At 39.7% G+C, this 21,673-nt stretch overlaps 1 protein-coding gene across 2 annotated transcripts in view; it reads right to left on the bottom strand.

The window, feature by feature from the left end:
- The window catches only part of Zip102B (Zinc/iron regulated transporter-related protein 102B), a 570,902-nt gene that overhangs the window by 141,245 nt on the left and 407,984 nt on the right, over positions 1-21,673 (bottom strand). For both annotated transcript variants that reach the window (XM_076173514.1, XM_076173425.1), the window contains one exon: positions 18,686-18,828. In XM_076173514.1, coding sequence (XP_076029629.1) covers positions 18,686-18,828 — 143 coding nt within the window. The remainder of the gene's footprint in view (positions 1-18,685; positions 18,829-21,673) is intronic.

The following is a 21,673-nucleotide window of genomic DNA, read 5'->3' as shown; positions in this document are numbered from 1 at the left end:
GGATGATCTTATGCGTACTCGAAAATTTGATGGGATAGGAATTGGGGTATGATGAGAATATGATGGTGATTTATTAGATATTTTTCAATCCTCTTTCATACTTTTGAGATAAGAGTTTGATATGCAGGATTGCCATGTATATCGGTGGGCAGATGTTATGTGATCTATGAGATAGGTTAATATTGTGTCGACCGTTGAGAAGTTTCCTACTACTTGGGATATTCATGATGCTAATTGGATGTTTTTTTTTTCAGTTTCCACGGGGAGAGGGACCGTCAGGGTTGTAGAGGTAAAGGGAAGCTTGTGAGGGGTGTAGGGAGGAGTGGGAAGTGGTTGCTATGGCATAAGTCTAGTATTACTAACGATTAAAAATCAAAGTCAGGTATATATATAGAAAGAGACAGATCGATTTTGAAAGTGAAACCTTGTAGTTTGTTCGGTCTTAAGGATGGATAGGGAGTGAAAAGTAAGGAGGTTATTGTTTCCCCAGACGGGTGATTAAATCTCCTAGCAGAAGATAGTGGGAAGGGGGATCTATGTAGAAATTTTATATACTGTTTGTGAAATGATGTCTTCCGAAGGGAAAGCTATAAGAGAATAAATGGTGAGTGGGCGAGATACGAAAAATTTAGATGCTATAGTTTGAAAGGAGGTATGGAAGTGAATGGTAACAACGAGATGATCGAACGTACCATTATTGCAGTTCTTCCTCGTTTAGCTTGAGAAGGAAATAAAATATATAACCTCTTAAGTGGGGAAGTGTACGTATACCATACCCAGTTGTATTTTTTTTTTTTTTTTTTTTTTTTTTTTTTTTTTTGTAGGCAGGCGCAGTTGAATTCGCATTGTTGAAGAAGGAACAAGTTTTCCTAGTTTGAGATAAGTCCTCGATAGTCCCATTGTAGGATTGTGTGCATTAGAACCTAGGTTGTTGGGATACGATTGTGGATATGGTTTGCGTGTCAGTGAGGATTGACAGAGGCGCGGGGAGTTGCTGTCCTCGGGGATTCTTCAATGAATATGAGCGCTGACGGCGAGTAGGGTTGAATATGTCCATATGGTGGAGAGGGGTTAGGTTTTGTTGAGGAAAGACTTGAGGTTCATCAGTAATCAATTATTTCATTTGATTCTTGAGAAATCTAAGAAATTAGGGCGAGTGTGTGCAACAGTCATTTGGGCCTGGTGGGAAGTGTTTTTGGTGCAGGAATTGGGAATATTTTGGTTCTGACTTCGTGTTTTCAGGCACAGAAAGCTCCGATGGAATGGGAGTATTGGAGAAGAGAGTTGAATACTCCTATAGTCAGCGCAAGGAGAAATGACCGATAAGGCGGGGCTAGGAGATTTCCCGGTGTTGCAATGTTTTCTGAATGCAGTGTGAGGGGGGCGGGGCCAGAGATTAGATGTAGCGGCAACGTCGCTCTCTCTTTTCCATATGCCATGTCTACACTCGAAGAAACGAAACCTTTGTATAGAAAACATTGCTTTGATTTTTACCTCAGTGGTGGTGTGTGACAAAAATTATAATATAATCATATGTGGCAACATTATAAAATCATAAAATAGAATTATAAAATAAAATAAAATTATGAAATAATTAGATGTGGCACCACAGGGGAACTCCCAGTGCTCCGCCCTAACGGCCAGTTCTCAGTGCAACGGGTATAGTGCTTGGAATGTGGCCTCCTTGGTGGCGTTTTATGAGGTGGAAGGGAAACTGATGTGATACCTTTTATACATACGGGTATAATAAATGTTCTATTGATCCAGCCAAGAAGTAGATCTCCTATTTGAACGAAAAGAGGAAGATTGAGAGTGATGGGACACATGGCAGGAAGTGAGGGCGGGTTGCAATGGGAGGACGTGGTAAGTTAGTGCGGACTGGAGCTAGCATTAAGCCGCAGTCACACGAGGCGACTTTACTCGCCGCTAGAAGTAGCGGCAACTACCCACCATATGACAGTCTCTGCTACTGAGCCAGTCACACGAGACGACTTTACTCGCCGCTACTTGTAGTGGCGACTCGAATACCCATGCCTCTTGTGCTGAGCGCAGACATGTCAAGTTTAGCATATGCCGAAGTGGGATAAGAACTGTTGGACGAACTTAGAACTAAAGGAAAATAAGTATAAACTTAGCGGCCTGTAGGCTATATACAAACCGAGTAGGGGGATCAGTCGAGTCTGAAAAAAATGCAAATAGGACAATATTAAAGCCCCTTTGATTTTCAGTCCCTCAATTTTTTTTTTATGAAAAATCAAACTTCTGGTGCAACTTTCCAGATATAACATTTCTCCAGATGGCGTCTGCTTTCTCAGATCAAACAAGCCTTGGTTTATAAAACATCGTCAGTTCCGACCCCACTTTTCATTGATTTCTTCATTTTGTTCACTTCATTCCTTTATCCATCCTTCAATTTCTTTATGTTTTTTTTTTCTGCAGAGTCTCTTCACTAGGAATCTTTCAGTTCGTTGATTAAACTTTTAAAACAATGCTCCCTTGCATTTCTCTTCACGTAGTTTTCATTGTGTGTATCCTACAAACTTTCATATATTCTATAGATGTCCAAAAAATCTAATTATTTCACCCACTGGCCACTTCAAAAATTGTTTGTCATATTTCACACGTGGGAAAACAAACTCAATAGCTGACTCGGTGATGGTCACTGCGCGACTGCATGGTCACATGAAACAAATATGGACCTAATAGTAGCCGCGACTAGGTCACATGATCGTGAAATCGCGCGCTACCAGCAAGCAAAGTTGAACATGTTTAAATTTAGTAGCGTTGAGCATTTGTAGTCGCCAGTTGGACTGTTGGATTTATTAGTGACGACTAGCCGGTCGCTTGGCGATTAGGCAGCTACCAGTCGAAGCTACAGCAGTAGCGGCAAGTAAAGTTGCCTCGTGCGACTGAGGCTTTAGGATGGGGGCGACTGGAGAGAGTGTAAGACCGTGCGATTTATATATATATATATATATATGATGTAAGCGGAATAGGAAACACAGAAGTCTTGGTCTTGAGTTTATTCCTGACTAGTTTCGCAGGTATGCTTTTTCAAAGGAATATGTGTACAAACGGGCTGTGGGCATTATATACATGGGGTGGACCTCACCACCTCTCCGAGTTACCATAGTTGGTGGCGAATGTGAACATCACATTGTGGCTCACGTAACAATGAAGACATTTTTACAATTAAATATGATAACACTAATACCAAAGAAATTATTAATAGAAAATGTAACAATAGTAATGATAACGATGAAGATAAATATTTAAATAATAATATTAACAATAATAACAAAAATGATAGTAGCAATACAGGAAATAATAACAATAAAATAAAAGTAATAGTAATAAAAACAATAATAAGAATAAAAACGATAATACTAATAACCAAGAAATTAAAATTATTAATATTAATTATGACAATAATGGTGAAAACAATGATAATAAAAACGAAAAATTAATAAATATTTAAATAGTAACAATGATAATAACAATAATGATAATAAAGATAATGAAAGTAATAATAATAAAGATGGTAATAATAAGAATAAAAACGTAATGATAAAATTATAAATATATAATGATAGAAGTAATAAATAATAGTTATAATAACAATGATAATAATAATAGTGTTGAAAATAAATATTAACAAATAGCATTAAAAGAATAAATCATGATAAAAAGTTGGGGCAAGGTAGCATGGAGGAACTTCAGAGTGAAAGGAAGAAAGCTGGAGAGGGTAGGCCGAAGTGGGAAAAAGGTATCTACTTAGGGTCGGGGGGTCTGGGAAGCCATTCTTGGAGGGCAAGTGTCGCGGTAGATTTTGTCCATTTCGAGTCACCAGTTCTCTTGTTTGTGTTTTTGTGGTTGGCAATGTAAAGTGATTCAATTATTTTCCGTTGTTTCTTGTGTAGTCCTTTAGCTAGAATGGTGGAACCCTCCCAGTTAGGCAAATGTCCCTCTGTGTCAATGTGGTTAACTAGAGCGTTGGTTTCTCGGTGGTGTCTAATGTCCGCTTTGTGTTCCTTGAGTCTGTTGTTAAGTCCTCTGTATGTCTCTCCGTAGTATGCACAGTCACATCCTTTGCAGGGAATTTTGTAAACGATGCTATTGTCACGGTTTGTCTTGGTTCTGTTGGTGGTCAAGTGTCCTATTTTCTTCCCTGTGTCATTTACTATGATGAGTCCTGTCTGTCTCAACGTTTTGGAAAGCATGTGAGAGAGGCCAGAGTTAGGAACCACAAGGTATCGTAAATCTGTCCTCTCTTCACATCCTTTCCTCTGTCTGATTTTAATGGCTTTCCGTAGTGACGTCCCTAACATGCCCTCTGGGTACCTTAGGTTCCTGAACGCAGCGGTTACGTATTCAATTTCCTCTTGTAAATACTCCTCGCTGCATATTCTAAGAGCCCTAAGGTAAAACCCAATGATAACCCCTGATTTGGTCTTCTCGTCGTGTGCGCTAAAATAGTGGATGAAGTCGTCTTTGTTTGTCGGTTTACGGTATACCTTGAACCTAGCGCTGCTGTCCGATCTGATGACGACAGCGTCTAGGAAAGGTAGGGAACCGTTGGTCTCTTCCTCTACTGTGAATTTAATTCTTTTGTCCACGTTGTTCAGTTGTTCCAGTATGTTTCTTGTGTCGTTTGTTTTGTGTGAAATGAAGAGGATGTCGTCAACATAACGGTACCACTTGGAGTTAGCTGGGACGATATGCAGAAGGTGGTCCCTTTCCAAAGTCTCCATGTAGAGCGATGCTGCCACCGCACTCAATGGAGACCCCATTGGAAGCCCCTCATGTTGTCTGTATTCCTGCTTGTTAAAAGCAAAAGAACCAAATTTTATGCACCTATCCACCAACTCCAAGTAGTCACGCTTGTTGATGGGTAAGTTGTCGGTGTCAATGTGTTGTACTGTTTCTTTAACAGCCCGAAGGGCACCGTCTATTGTTACGTTTGTGTAGAGGGAAGTAATGTCAAAGCTTATCAGGCGTTGGTCTGTGAAGTCAAATGTGTTGAGTTTGTCTATTAGGTCGGAGGAGTTTCTAAGGTGTGTTCCGCTAATGCTACCTAAGGAGGATGAAAGAGGTTTGGCTAATAGCTTGGCTAGTCTATGTGGTGCGCTACCTATGCCAGAAGTTATAGGTCGGAGGGGAATGTCCTGTTTGTGGATTTTCGGAAGTCCTTTCATGGATGGGATTGTTGGGTCTTCCTCTAGGAGGTAGAGGAGTCTTTTTCCCTTTTCGGTTCTTTTGAGGATTTTTCTGATGTCGGTGTTGAACTTCTTGGCTTCTTTGCTGGCTGTACCGTCCCTTTGTTTACAATATGTGGATTGGTCAGAGAGTAAACGTTCCATTTTGTTGGTGTAGACCCTCTTGTTCATGATGACAACGCCACCTCCTTTGTCGGCGGTCGTGATGATGATGTCGTCATTGTTAAGGAGTTCTTGAAGGGCGCGAACGTATCTCCTGGGGATGGTCTTGCTGTTGTCCCTGGCTGCAATGGAACAGCATAATAGAACACCTTGTTTGAAGCCGGACTCGATGTCGCTGTCCTTCCAGTTGTAGTTCTTCCTATGTAGTCGTTCAATTTCTTTGGGTTAATGTTGGTGCTGAATTTTAGACCAAGGGAGAGGGCTTCCATTTGGGTGTGTGTGGGGTTGTAGTCGGAAAGGTTGTTGATGAGATTCTGTCTACCCACTTCTTTCCATTTGCTTGTGTCGCACAGTCGTAGCAGTTTCTTCTCAAGTTCCACCTTCTGTTGTTGCTTTTTCTTCTTGAGTTCTTCAATGAGTTCTGGGGGAAGTGGGTAGTTCTGGAGCTTGTTTCTGACAACTTCGGCTTCGTGTTTTAGTGTTTCTCTAGCTTCCTTCAGGGACCACCTTCTGCATATCGTCCCAGCTAACTCCAAGTGGTACCGTTATGTTGACGACATCCTCTTCATTTCACACAAAACAAACGACACAAGAAACATACTGGAACAACTGAACAACGTGGACAAAAGAATTAAATTCACAGTAGAGGAAGAGACCAACGGTTCCCTACCTTTCCTAGACGCTGTCGTCATCAGATCGGACAGCAGCGCTAGGTTCAAGGTATACCGTAAACCGACAAACAAAGACGACTTCATCCACTATTTTAGCGCACACGACGAGAAGACCAAATCAGGGGTTATCATTGGGTTTTACCTTAGGGCTCTTAGAATATGCAGCGAGGAGTATTTACAAGAGGAAATTGAATACGTAACCGCTGCGTTCAGGAACCTAAGGTACCCAGAGGGCATGTTAGGGACGTCACTACGGAAAGCCATTAAAATCAGACAGAGGAAAGGATGTGAAGAGAGGACAGATTTACGATACCTTGTGGTTCCTAACTCTGGCCTCTCTCACATGCTTTCCAAAACGTTGAGACAGACAGGACTCATCATAGTAAATGACACAGGGAAGAAAATAGGACACTTGACCACCAACAGAACCAAGACAAACCGTGACAATAGCATCGTTTACAAAATTCCCTGCAAAGGATGTGACTGTGCATACTACGGAGAGACATACAGAGGACTTAACAACAGACTCAAGGAACACAAAGCGGACATTAGACACCACCGAGAAACCAACGCTCTAGTTAACCACATTGACACAGAGGGACATTTGCCTAACTGGGAGGGTTCCACCATTCTAGCTAAAGGACTACACAAGAAACAACGGAAAATAATTGAATCACTTTACATTGCCAACCACAAAAACACAAACAAGAGAACTGGTGACTCGAAATGGACAAAATCTACCGCGACACTTGCCCTCCAAGAATGGCTTCCCAGACCCCGACCCTAAGTAGATACCTTTTTCCCACTTCGGCCTACCCTCTCCAGCTTTCTTCCTTTCACTCTGAAGTTCCTCCATGCTACCTTGCCCCAACTTTTTATCATGATTTATTCTTTTAATGCTATTTGTTAATATTTATTTTCAACACTATTATTATTATCATTGTTATTATAACTATTATTTATTACTTCTATCATTATATATTTATAATTTTATCATTACGTTTTTATTCTTATTATTACCATCTTTATTATTATTACTTTCATTATCTTTATTATCATTATTGTTATTATCATTGTTACTATTTAAATATTTATTAATTTTTCGTTTTTATTATCATTGTTTTCACCATTATTGTCATAATTAATATTAATAATTTTAATTTCTTGGTTATTAGTATTATCGTTTTTATTCTTATTATTGTTTTTATTACTATTACTTTTATTTTATTGTTATTATTTCCTGTATTGCTACTATCATTTTTGTTATTATTGTTAATATTATTATTTAAATATTTATCTTCATCGTTATCATTACTATTGTTACATTTTCTATTAATAATTTCTTTGGTATTAGTGTTATCATATTTAATTGTAAAAATGTCTTCATTGTTACGTGAGCCACAATGTGATGTTCACATTCGCCACCAACTATGGTAACTCGGAGAGGTGGTGAGGTCCACCCCATGTATATAATGCCCACAGCCCGTTTGTACACATATTCCTTTGAAAAAGCATACCTGCGAAACTAGTCAGGAATAAACTCAAGACCAAGACTCCTGTGTTTCCTATTCCGCTTACATCAACCTGTCAGAATGTCTCAACATATATATATATATATGATTTGGATGATGGAGAACATAAACACAAGGGAAGGCTCAGAACCCTAAACACTCCAACGTTTCGTTCGCGAGCCTTCCCCTGTGTTTAAGTTCTCCATCATCCAAATAATTTGTCTAAAATACTTATCAATATATATATATATATATATATATATACATATATATACATATATATATATAAACCACAATACACTTTAATTCTACGCCATCAACATCGAAAGAGTTCACTGGGGCCCATTCAATCTTGTATATATATATATATATATGTATATATATGTATATATATATATACATACATTTTATATATATATAGTTCCGACTACAGACTCGTCGTAGTGAAGGTTTCAAACATTACATGTGCACGCATGTGCGTATGTGTACCTTGAGTTATGCCGGCCTTTTCCACGGTAGGCTTGGTGGTCTCCTTGCTGACCAAACCGTCGTTACGACGTATGAAGGCTGTCAAAGTGATTAATTCTATATTATATACGTATTTCGTTCTTCTCTTGCTTTGCCAAACATGTTCCATTCATTGCATATAGATTTATGTATGTGCATTATCTTGTGGATCTATCTTGTCAATCTTAGGTACTGATTTACGTAAGATTTGAGAAATTCCATATTATCATTGTTTTCGGAAGTCGAAGCGTTGGTGTGAGAACGAGATGCCTACGTGCGCTCTGATTAAAAATTGCGTGGGAGCGTAAGTTTTGGCAACAACGTTCCAACTTCCATTTACGTAAGTGTCAATGTACAGATTTTCATATAAAAACGATTAAGTTTCTGCTTTATTCTAAGATTGACAAGGTAACTTTATCACGTATTATTTTGTATACCTTGTTGTAAAGAATACCCATGTATGTTCATGGAATTATTCTAAAACTCTCTTGTTGATCGTTGCATCTAGCGACACTTGGCAGCCCTCCGTGGCCTAGCAGAGAAATGTATATATATATATATATATATATATATATATATATATATATATATATATCGGTGATTACAACGGAAATTTTGGTCTCTGCTTATACAGAGCCCCTTGCTACTAATTTGATTCTTTTTCTAGCCTTATGCTAGTTCCTTTATCCACTTTGCTGGACTTAGACATTTAGTCGTAGTTTCATCTCGACTTAGTGTATTTACGAGTGTCTTTGTAGGACTCTGTATTCTTTTCATAGTCGATATATTTCTCGACTTGGTGTATTTACGAGTGTCTTTGTAGGACTCTATTATTTGCGAGTCGTTGTTATTTCCCGACTTTGCATATTTACGTATGTCTTTGTAAAGACTGTATTCTTTTGAATGTCGATATTTGATCGACTATTTATATTTACATGTCTTGGCAAATTAGGCCATTTATGTCCTAAAGGGACTCATTGACTGGTACTTATTTATCTTTTGGATATTCATGTGAACATTACAGTGTAACGGATCTTGTAATATTTTACTCGCTTGTCGACCTCTGTTCTTCGATCTTGTTTGTTTTTGCTTCTTTTGAAGGAAATAATTATTCTTTAATCAGAACTCTAGTTTTTTGGACCTAGCCCTTCCCCCTAGGCGTCACAATATATATATATATATATATATATATATATATATATATATATATATATATATATATACGTATATATATGTATATATGGAAAAGGTGGTAGAGAAACGCGGGTTAGAGCGAGAACACTATATTCCTGACGTTTCGACTACAAGTCTTCTTCAGAGTGACAGGAGGATAGGATAGGATAGGTAAGATGGAGGAGAGGGGGGGAAGGGTTGGAGGGTGTGTGTGTGTGTGTAAAGAAGTAAAGGAGGAAATGGAAGGAAGTTAGAGTTATAATAGATGTGGGGCAGACCCACTTGCTACTTTGGTCATACATAATCATATTTTTTGTGCTGTGAAGCTATGCCTAGTTATTCTTTTAATATTGGTTGGAGGCTGGTCCATCTTCCGCAGGATCGGGTCGTCTGTTCTTCTTGAGCTGTTTTTGATTGTTGTTGGCTGTTATTTTGTTAGTTTTAGACATTTATATATATATATGTTTTTTTTTCTAAAAATGTATACGACTATTTCCTGCCTAATTATAGGTTTTTTATTTATTTTAGGGGGCATGTATTATTATTATCATTATTATTATTTTTTTTTTATGATGGGGGATGTCTTGATTTCTATATGTCGTATGCATATATTTTTTCAATGAGTATGATTTTTTATCCCCATTGGGATGACGGCTAGTGATTTTTATTGATCTATTTTTGCATTTACAATGTTGGGGGAGGGTAGTGACTCCTATTACCATACTCATTGATTTTTGTATGATATCACGTGCGATTGATTTCGCACGTGTTATTATTTTTAATAACAATAATAATGATAATAGTGTTAGTGATAATAATAGTTATTTTGTTAGTTGGGTTAGTATGGTTAGTAGAACAATGAAGGATAGTGATGTATTTTATGTTTATTTGTGTTTAAATTATGTATTTAGGTTCGGGTGGGGGGGCGTTTATGATAGGGGACACTCTTCTGTGTCTATGTCTTCGCTGTTTTGTACTATTTCTGGGTTTGTTATTGTAAGTCTGTTCCATGTTCTGTAAGCTAGTCTGTGAAGTCTTGTGTTAAGTGGTTCGAGTTTATGTTGTATGTGTAGTTCTTCTACTGTGTTAAGGTATGGGGGTATGGAGTGTGTGGCGAATCGTAGTGCTTTGTTTTGTATTGACTGTAGTTTTTGGAGTTGACTTGGTTTTAATGTGATTGTTGTTATTGGTATGTATTCTAGTTGAGGTCGTACAAGTACTTTGTATAGTCTTAATATTAGTTTGGTGTCAAGGTTTCTTAGTGTCTGTAATGTTTTTTCTGCTTGTATTTTCCTGTTGTTTGTGTGTGTTTGTAGACCTCTGTTTCCAAGTGTTAGTCCTAGTATTTTTATGTTTCTTTGTTTGTGTATATGTGTGTCTCCTATCCATATTTCTGTTGGTTTCTGTGTTGATATGTTTAGTAGTTGGAATTTTGTTGTGTTTGTTTGTATTTTCCATTGTTGTTCATATGTGTTTATGGTTTCTATTGTTCTGCTTGTTTTTAGTGCTAACATGTTTTTGCCTTTTTTGCTTGGGTATGTGATTATCTGTGTCAGGTCATCTGCAAATTGTACGTGTGTGACTCCGTGTGTCGGGTGGGGGGTGTCGTGTGTGTAGAGGTTGAATAATGTTGGTGAGAGGATACTTCCTTGGGGGACTCCACTGTATATGTTGAAGGGTCTTCCTGTATACTGGTGTATTCGTATTTTTGCTTGTCTGTTGTCGAGGTAATTGCAGAGTATCCTTGTTAGTATGTCTGGGAGGTGTGTTGGGTGTATTTTGTATTTAAGTCCTGTGTGCCATATTTTGTCAAATGCTTTTGTTATGTCTCGTGATACTATGTTACATCCGTGGTTGTGTCATTGACTTATGGATATTGTTTCGTATAGTGTGGCTATGGCTGTGTGTGTCCCTCTTCCTCTTGTGAATCCATGTTGGTTTTCCTTTATTAGGTTGTTATTGTGTAAGTGTTTGAGTAGTCTTTGTAGTAGGAGTTTTTCTAGTATTTTTCCTGGGACTTCGAGTAGTGATATTGGTCTGTAGTTGTTTATGTCTGTGAGGTTTTTTCCGCGTTTGGGTATGAATGTTAGTGTAGCTGTTTTGAATATGTCGGGGAAGTATCCCATGCTGAATGTTTCATTGAAGATTTCTGTGAGTAATTGTAGTGTTGAGTCTGGAATGTTAGTTAATGTTATTTTGTTTACTTGTGATTGTCCAGGTGTCTTGTCTTTGAAGTTCTTTATTATCTGTTTGACGTTAGCTAGTGTAAAGGGTTTTGTGAGTGTGTTGTCTGGGTCGAGTCGTCTCATGTCAGCTAAATTGATAGGGGCAATGTCATCTTGTATTTCTTGTACTTGTGTTGTGATTGTTCTTTCGTGTTCCATGTCAAATGTTGCGTTTTCTGCTGGTGTGATTCTGAATATCTTTCTCCAGTGTTGTCTGAATATGTATTCTTGTGGTTATTGTGTATGATGTAAGGGGTGGTGGTAGTAGGTGTTCCTGTTAGTCGTTTAATTTGTGTCCAGAAGTATTGGGTGTCATTGTATTGTAGGTTTATCTTTCGTATTTCATTGTTCCAGTGTTCGTCGTATAGTTGTTTGTTTTCTTCTAGTAGTTGATTTTGGATATCGCGTAGTGCTTGTTTTGCTTGTGGTGTCCATGTGCCGGTATTGTGTGCTTGTGTTTGAAGCTGCTGATATTGCCATTGTAGTAGTTTTAATGTATCTGATTGTCTTGGGTGTGGTAGAATTTTATGTTTTGTTTTGGGAATGTGTTTGTCCATGGCTTGTTGTATCATAGTGTACCATGTGTTGAGTTTGTCGTCAATGTATTGTTTATTTTGTGTTGTTCTCTGTATTTGTCTGTCGTATTTTGTTCTTTCTATGTCTAGTGTGTTCTTGAATCCTATCCAGTATGCTTTGTGGAATGTGTATCTTTCTGGTGTAGGTATTGTTATGGGTTTTGTTGCCAGTGTTAGATGTATTGGGATGTGGTCTGATGTAGTTAGTTGTCCTGGTGTGATTCTGTAGTTTAAGTGATGTCTGTTTGTTAGTATTATGTCTGGTGTTCCTTGTCCGTTGTGTGTGATGCAGGTGGGGAAGTCTGGCCCTAAGTGTGCTAAGTGTCCTCTCTGTATTAGTTGTGCTATCTGTCTTCCTGTGCTGTTCGCGTTCTTGTGTCCTAGTGTGTGATGTTTGGCGTTCATGTCTCCTAATATGTATACAGGTAGTCTTTTTCTTGTTAGTCTTTGTATGTCATCTATAGGGAAGAGGGGGCGTCTGGGGGGTAAGTATAGAGTTGCTAATATTATGGGTCCTTGGTTTGTGTCAATTATAACTGCTAGTATTTCGTCCTGAAAGTCGTCTAGTATTTTGTGCTTAATGTTATGTTTAATGGCTATTGTTATGCCTGCTTGTGCTTGATTAGAGTCGTTTCGTCGGTGTACTGTATAATTGTGTATTTTCAATCTGTCAGGTGTACCTATCGAGTTTAAAAGTATTATGTCTGGTGTTGTTATGTTGTATATGTTACAGAATTCGTTTCTTCTGTCGAATGTCCACTGTATTATGTTGTGTTGTATGATGCGTATTTGTTCCATGATGTTGAGGTAGAAGTGTGTAGTTGTTGTTTATTCGGCGTTGTGTGTCCAGTGTGGTTCGTGTTCTGTGTTCTTGTTGTGGAGGTCGAAGTATCCTTGTTTGAGATTCTTTAACTTCTTTTCGCTTATTATCGTTATGTTGTAGTTGGTTAAGTTGATTGTGTTATTGGCTATTTTCTCTATTATGTCTTTTTCCTGTTGCGGTGATGTGTATATTATTTTCAGTTTTTGGTTGTTGGTGAGTGTTTTGAGAGTGTCATGTGTGGGGTCTGCTGGTATATCTTCTGTTACTGGTGCTACAATTTGAAGTCCCAGGTTGATTGGTTTTTGGTTGGTTGGTCTTTGTTTTTGTGGGGGATTGGTTTCTTCGGTGGGTGATGCAGGTCTTTTTATTGTTTGTTCTGTTGTCTCCATGGGTTCTGTGATTTGTGTGACGTTAGGTGTTATGATGTGTTGTGTTTGGTCTTTAACTGCCTTTGCTAGTAGGGTTGTGTTGATGGCTTGTGGAGGGATTATGACTGTAGGGAGACCGTTGGCTTGGTATATGGCGTTGAGTGTGTTTTGGAATGAGCCTGGTTCTACTGCTTCCATAAGTGTAGCTAGTGTGATGCCTGTGTTTACTGTTGTCATGTGGTGAAGTGTTGAAGTTGTGGTTGTTGGTGTAGGGAGGAGTGCGGGTTTTGACTTGGTGGCAGAGGCGTATGTTTGTGTATTGGTGTGTGTTTGTTGATTTGTTTGTTTGTTGATTTCCTTCATCTTTTCCTTTTTCTTGGGGCACCACATTGCAATAGCTGGGTGGTTTCCCTGGTAGAGGAGGCACTTTGTTATTGCACAGTGGCAGTCGTTTCTTCTGTGTTCCATTGATGCACAGTTCCAGCAGGCCATGTATGGGAATGGGTGTGGGCAGTGTTTGCGCGTGTGGTCGAGTGAAAAACAGTTGTTACATTGTGGGATGTATGTGTATGTGTCTTTCCTAAGTGCATGTGTGGGGAAGGATTGGCAGAACATCTTGATTCCTTTCTGGAAACAGTCTTTCACCATTTGTGTAGTTTCGAATCTGATCTTTATGACTGTTTGTGTGCGTGGGAGTGTGATGACTTCAGTGACTGTAGTGTTTATGTTAAGTCTCTCAATTTCTGCTTTGATTTCTTGTTGTGTGTGGTTTGTTACGTGTGGGTCAACTTGTGTGATTACGAGTGTTCTGTTAGCGTTAAGTTCTGGTGGGTCCTGAATGTCGAATCCGTTGTTTGAGAATTGGTCCTTAGTTTGTTTCTGGCATAGTGTTTCAGTGGTTGTGTCGTCTGTAAGAAGAAATGCGTTGTGTTGTGGTATGAGTTTATGTATGTATATGTTGTGTTTGGCTAGAGTTTCCCATAATTCCTTAGTTCGCGATTGTCGGTTAGTGTTGGAACGCGAGTCCCGGATCCTGACTCGACCCATTGCGGCGAGCGCAATGGGTTAAGCGTCCTTATGTCCTAGTGTTTTTTGTTTGTGTAATACGTGTTGGGTAAATGGGTGGTGATTGTCAAGCGATTGTTGTAGGGGTGGGTGGCGGGGGCAATTGGGTTAATCGAACGGGTTAGCGGAAAGAATGCAAAACGTGGGCATACACTGACATTGCGCGAGCCGTGAAACGGAGACTGAAATCTCGACGTGGGAGTTGATGCTCGATACTGGAGGGTGGGGGAGTCAGGTTCAGTCTCTGGTGATGACTGGTCAAGCACGCGTACCTATGCCGGTTGTGCTGCAGGTGGCACGAGACCGGGAGGGAGGTTTTCCCCCCTCTACTGCAGAACAACCAAGTTTTACAGACCACAGGGGCTATGGTTGTCGGACATGAATCGTCCGACAGAGCGAGATCTCGGAAGAAATCGAGAATAGCTCGGGTATCGGGAATTTTGTAATCGGAGCTTGCAGCGGTACGTCTTTACTGCACGGCAGTTGGTTGGGCAGTAGTCAGTCAGTGAGTCAGTCTCAGAGTGACAAGCGTCGTCGATAATATAAATAATAATAAGTATCGACAGGTGAGTGAGAAGGTGTGAGAGCAAGAGGGGGGGGAGGGGGTGATAGGTGAAGGTAAAGTTTAGAAAGTGAAGGAAGTGTGAGTGTGAAAGTGTGGGGCGGACCCACTTCCATGGTATTATTAAAACGTTAACGGTCATCCTATCTATGCTCTAATAAAGAATTCCCTAGCTAGCTAATCATATATATATCGTATGAAGGAAGGACTTGTTTTCTGTTGTACATTTATATTTGACTTTAGGTTTTGAATATGGTTTTAATTTATTGTAATGTTATTGATTTAATTGGATACAAGTCCTTCCTTCATTTCAAACAAATTATAATAATTATTTACATGAGTTGGGAGCAGGTGTCTATATAGTGGCAAAGTGCCGTGAGTTATAAGTTTCTTGGTTTAAGTTCTTATTTTCATTTATATTTAAGTAATATAGTGAGTCACACCTGCTTCCATTTATTTTATATATATATATATATATATATATATATATATATATATATGTATATATATATATATATATATATATATAAATATACATATTTATATATATATATATATATATATATATTTTTTTTTTTTTTTTTTTTTTTTTTTTTTGTAGGGAGGTTACATTTTTCAATGGTTGGCTAATTTGCCTTGTGAATTCTAATACTATTTTGCAATGTAAGGCTGTACACATATCCTGTGGGTATGTGTGTTTGTGTGAGCAATTTCCTTATGTGTTATATTATATTCATATTACGTTATTTCTTACGCATATAACCTTCCTTTTTTTTTTTTTTTTTTTTTAGCTATTGTCGTGACTATGGCGGGAAGATTAGGTTTTAGCCCAGTATAGTTTTAATTCTGGCCTTTTTTTTTTTTTTTATGATGATGATGTAGTATAAGAGAAAGTTAGAAAGGAAGCGAATTTTAGTCGTGGCTATGTTCGTGAGAGGTGTGTGTGTGTATCTTACGGGAAGTGAGTAGAGTTCACTTCCCGCGTGTAGAGTGCGTTCCTGAGGTAAGGCATGAGCTCTCCTACATTTCCCCAGGTTGGGTTGTGTGTGCTTGTAGCCTGTCAATTATTGGGCTACATGCAATATTATTATTACTATTATTATTTCATCATTATTGCTATCACCAGTCAAAGCTGGTGAAGGGGTGCATTATTAATAGGTACGGTTATACACGTCTTATCGTGTACACCGCACATGGGACGGGCGCAGCTGACAGATAGTCTGTACGGTGTGGTCTAGGTGTAATGTGTTGTAGCAGGTGTTTGTGTCTGTCGTGAAGTTTTTCTAGGTGTTTTGAGTGAAGTTTGTGGTTGTGTTGGTTGAGTGGACGGATGTTGGAAATTAGGTGTAGAGACTCAGTGGTTCTGAAGTCGCTCCATCGCGAACCCGTGATGAACTTGACAGCGGCATTCTGAACCTTCTGATGCTCGTAGTTATTAGTGGGACATGTCAGCTGGCTTAGTCCCGGGGATTGGCACAGAATCGGTCTGACGAGGGCTAGGTACAATCGACGTTTGGTGGTCAGTGTTGCAGTTTTGAAGCTTTCCCAGCACAGCCCTAGCCTTCGCTCCCTGCTTGCGGAAGTGCGGGGTCCAGGTAAGGCCACTATCAAGTGTGCTACCCAGCACACAGGTATGGTCCTTAACTGGGATGTTTGTGTTGTTTATTTTAAGAGGAGTGTTTGTGATTGTTTTGTTGGTACGCTTGCAGCAGAAGTATACAGCATTGCATTTCGACGCGTTGGTCTTAATGCGCCACTGTTGCTCCCACGCGTGTGCCCCGTCAAGGATGTTTTGCATTACGTGTAACGCTCCCTGCAGCGTTTTGTGTCTGCTGATGTGGTTAGTGTCGTCCGCATACGAAAGAGTTAGAGCCTGGTTGCGTGGATAAGCTGGCTCTGGCAGGTCATTCGTATATAGACTGTACAGAGTGAGGGCAAGGACTGACCCTTACGGTACTCCAGCCTTCGGCACAAAAGGTCGGGACAGACAGCCCCGCCACTTTATTCTTATTATCCTGTCGTCCAAGTAGTTGCAGAGCAGCCTTGTGAACGGCAGGGCAAAGTCGAAATTGTGGTACAATTTGTACCTAAGGCCTTCATGCCAGACAGTATCGAATGCCTTCTCCACATCCTTACAAACCAAAATGGCCTTACCAGGGCGACCGTCTGGCGGTCTTTGAACCCATTGAGTGATCATGGATATTACGTCGTCTGCACCGCGACCTGGCCGAAAACCAAATTGGCAATCCCTCAGCACATTCTCTGTTTCTAGGTACACGGTCAGAGCAAGTACGTGAACATCCCTCGCTTGGTTGCATCTTTCGTCTCCAGACGGGCACTGGAGATTACCAGCTGCTTCCCCTTCCAAGGTGCTGCTGATAATTGATGCGACCGTATTTGGGATTCCGGTACAGGAAGAGAGCTTACTCGCATCCTGTCGAGAACGCTTGGACTTCGTTCTCTGTGTCCGCTGCTCTTTGGGGGCGCAAGAAGGCTCCTGGTCTGGGGCCGCAGCAGGGGAGCTACCCCTCCTCTTTACACCTGGGTGGGTTCTGGGTTTGGGGGTGGGGGGTTGAGGGATTTTGCCTTGGGATGGGGAGGAGGGGGTGGAGGAGGAGGGGGTGGAGGAGGAGGTCTTTGTTTTGGTTTGAGGCAGAGGATTAGAAGGTTGCGCAGGCAGGGGGCGGGTGTTGGAAGCTGACCTAGCCACCGGTTGTGCGGGCTGCGTTGTTTCAGCTGCCTTTCTCCTTTCCGGGCAGGAGTTGGAGATGGCACTGTGGGTTCCACCACATAGGAGACACTTGAGTCTCGCAGCTTCGCATTCCCTATACCGATGTCCATCAGAAGCACACTTCGAGCACCTAGTCAGCTTGGGTTGGGGGCAGAATCGGGAATCATGTTTTAGGGAGTAACATATCAGCCATTGCCTGACCTTGAGGTTCTTTACCTCTCTGATTGATGAAGGGGGCAGGTACATGAAACTAATCATGAGTCCTACCTTAAGAATCTTCTCAAGGTCGGACCTAGATTTCATAGATATTCTGACGATGTCAGAGGCCGGAGGCCGGAAGACGTCGACAAAGACAACATCCGTGTTCCTCTCCCTTAAATCACGCAGAATGGTGTCCTTATCTCCGAGCGAGTCAAGGACCATCCTACTCACGTACATGGACGCTCTAACATGAGCATAAGTGGGTGTGACCCTACGGGGAGAGAATCCCAGCTTCTCCAGCCTAATGACAGTCTTCTTCTCGAAGCAGGCGTCGAGACTTTCCTGATCCATCAAGTGGAAGAGGACATTTGCCCCTTCCGTCTGGGCGAAGCGCACAGGAGCACTGCCTGTCACACCGCTCAATCGGTTGGCATCGTCAACGAGTGAGATGCCATCCGGGCGTGAGTTGCCTCTCACAAAAAACACTTGGAAATTAGTTCTCATGATGAGGGCGCTTGACGGTAACCCGTATACGAGAATCAGACACGTCAGAGAAGGAAAAAAGAGAGAGCAGAAGCACCTTCGGAGAAGACGTCTAGTCACGAATTTTCGTTAGGCGCTAAGAGAAGAGGATACAGAAGGCGGGCATTGTAGTTGTGTATTGACTTAAACAAGTCAGAAGCTTGTTGCTAGTGTCTTTTGTGTTGACTGTGACCTAGATGCAGACACAGCTAAATGTCTTGTGTTCTTTCTCTATTCTACGAAAGGACGACTGAGAACAGAGAGCGATTACGTGATTTCGGAAGTGTTTGTGTAAGTAAAGTACACCAATGAGTATCAATGGATATTAAGCACTTTTGTGTCTGTGTTTACCCTGAGAGATTTCTTTACTTACGGAGAATAGGCGATGCTATTGAGTTCGTTGGTTGAGTTAAGCTCGAGCACGAGTGTGGTGATACAAGAGGCGATGCTAGGGGCAATTGGCGGTGAGCTGGAGCTGGAGCGGAGACGTCCGACTTCTGCGAGCGCTGAGTTGATCTTCAGAGTGACAATAATAATAATAATAATTATCGACAGGTGAGTGAGAAGGTGTGGGAGCAAGAGGGGGGGGAGGGGGTGATAGGTGAAGGTAAAGTTTAGAAAGTGAAGGAAGTGTGAGTGTGAAAGTGTGGGGCGGACCCACTTCCATGGTGTTATTAAAACGTTAACGGTCATCCTATCTATGTTCTAATCAAAAATTCCCTAGCTAGCTAATCATACATATATCGTATGAAGGAAGGACTTGTTTTCTGTTGTACATTTTTATTTGACTTTAGGTTTTGAATATGGTTTTAATTTATTGTAATGTTATTGATTTAATTGGATACAAGTCCTTCCTTCATTTCGAACAAATTATAATAATTATTTACACGAGTTGGGAGCAGGTGTGTCTATATAGTGGCAAAGTGCCGTGAGTGTTAATTAAGTTTCTTGATTTAAGATCTTATTTTCGTCTATATTTAATTTAAGTAATAGAGTCATACCTGCTTCCATTTATTTTATATATATATATATATATATATATATATATATATATATATATATATATATGTATATACAGTATATATATATGTATATATATATATATTTTTTTTGTTTGTTTTTTTGTTTTTTTTTTTTTTTTTTTTTAGGGAGGTTAAAATTTTTAATGGTTGGTTAATTTCCCTTGTGAATTCTAATACTATTTTGCAATGTCAGGCTGTACACACATCCTGTGGGTATGTGTGTTTGTGCGAGTAATTTCCTTATGTGTTATATTATATTCATATTACGTTATTTCTTACGTATGTAACCTTCCTTTTTTTTTTTTTTTTTTATTAGCTACTGCCGTGACTATGGCGGGAAGATTAGGCCTAGTATAGTTTTAATTCTGGGCCAGTTTTTGTGATTTTTTTTTGTGGAGGTGGGGGTATTATGTTATGTGTTAGTATGTTGTTCCATGCTTTGCTACTCAGTCTTATGAGTCTTGAGTGTATTGTTTCTATGTTTGCTGTTTTGTGGAGTTGTTCTTGTGTTTCTAGGTATGGTGGTTTGTTTTAGTATTTTCCTTAATGTTTTGTTTTGTAAAGTTTGCATGTTTTTGATGTTTGTGTGTGTGCTTGTGACTGTGATTATTGGAGGGTATTCCAGTTGTGGTCGTGCTAGTGTTTTGTAAAGTTTTATTTGTGTTTTTGTTGTTAGTCCTCTGAAGCGTCTTAGTCTGTTGAGTGTGTTTTTTGTGATTTGTATTCTGTTTTTGATGTGGTGTTTTATTCCTTGTGTGTTGATGGTGAGGCCTAGGATGTGTGCTTGTTTATTGTATGGTATTATGTTGTTGTTTATTTTTATTGGTGCTGGTTGGCGTGTTGAGATGGCTAGTAGTTGGAATTTGTTTGTGTTTGTGGATAGTTTCCATTGTTTTTCGTATGTGTTAATTTTGTTGATTTCATGTTCTGTCTTTCTGGCAAGCATATGTTTTCCTGTAGTGTTAGGGTATGTGATTATTTGTGTGACGTCGTCTGCGTATTGTATAGTGTAGCTTCCGTGTGAGGGTGGTGGTGTGTCTGATGTGTATAAGTTGAACAGTGTTGGAGAGAGAACGCTCCCTTGGGGTACTCCGCTTTGGAGAGGGAAGGCTGGTCCTATGTAATGGTTTACTTTTATTTTTTGCTGTTCTGTTGTCTAGGAAGCTGCACAATGTTTTTGTGATGGTCTCTGGGAGGTGTGTTTGTAGTATTTTGTATTTTAGGCCTTCGTGCCATACTTTGTCGAAGGCCTTGGAGATGTCGCGTGATATTATGTTACATGCATGTTTGTGTCTTTGTGCGTCTGCGATTATTTCATATAAAATGGCGAGTGCTGTGTGTGTTCCTTTGCCAGGTGTGAATCCGTGTTGGTTTGGGTTTAACATGTCGTGTTCGTGTAAGTGTGCCATGAGTCTGTTTGTGATTAGTCTTTCGTATATTTTTTCAGGTGTTTCTAGTAGTGATATGGGTCGGTAGTTTTGTATTTGTGTGGTGTCTTTGTTTTGTTTTGGTATGAATGTAATGATTGAGTTTTTTAATTTTTGTGGAAAGTATCCTAGGCTGAGTGTTTCGTTGTATATGTCTGTGAGTAGTTGTATTGTTGTGTTTGGTAAGTGCGCGAGTATTTGTTTCGTTATGCCTGATTGTCCTGGAGCTTTGTTTTTGGTGTGTTTGATTGTTTTTAACGTCTTCTAGTTGTATGGGTTGTCCGATGTAGTTGTCAGTGTCTAGTCTGTCTAAGTCTATGTTTGCGTAAGGTTGTGTTTGTTGGTGGTGTTGTGTTATGTATGTGAGTATTTTTGTTTCATGGTTTGTGTCAAATTGTGTGTTTTCTGCTGGTGTGATCTGAAAAATGTTTTGCCATACCTGTCTGAATGCGTTTTCTTTGTCTTTGGCGTCGTGTAGTTTGTCGTTGTTATGTGTTATGTATGGTGAAGTGTTAGTGTTGGATCCTTGTAGTCTCTTTATTGTGTTCCAGAAGTCTTGTGTTTTTTTTTTGGGGGGGGGGTTGAATTTCATGTTTGATATTAATTTGTTCCATGTTTCTTCGTAGTTTCTTTTGTATTCTTCTAGTATTTGTGTTTGTAATTGTTTAATTGTTTGTGTTGTGTGTGGAGTCCAGTTGTTTCCTGTTATGACTTTGTTTTTTATGTTGTTTGCTTTTCATATTAATTGTTTTAGTGTTTTAGATGTTTTAGGGGTGGGTAGTTGTTTGTGGTGTGTTGTAGGTATGCTCTGTACGATTGCGTTGTGTAATTTGTACCAGTTTTCTATTTTGTCGTCTATGTATTTTGTGTCTTTTATTTGAATGTTTGTGTTGGTTTGCGTTTCTGTGTTGT

The sequence above is a fragment of the Oratosquilla oratoria genome, chromosome 1 (genome assembly GCF_046742065.1).
Source record: "Oratosquilla oratoria isolate Oo_2021 chromosome 1, ASM4674206v1, whole genome shotgun sequence".
NCBI classification, from domain to species: domain Eukaryota; kingdom Metazoa; phylum Arthropoda; class Malacostraca; order Stomatopoda; family Squillidae; genus Oratosquilla; species Oratosquilla oratoria.
The sequence above is the reverse complement of the archived record's forward strand: the minus strand, read 5'-3'. Positions and strand labels throughout refer to the sequence as shown.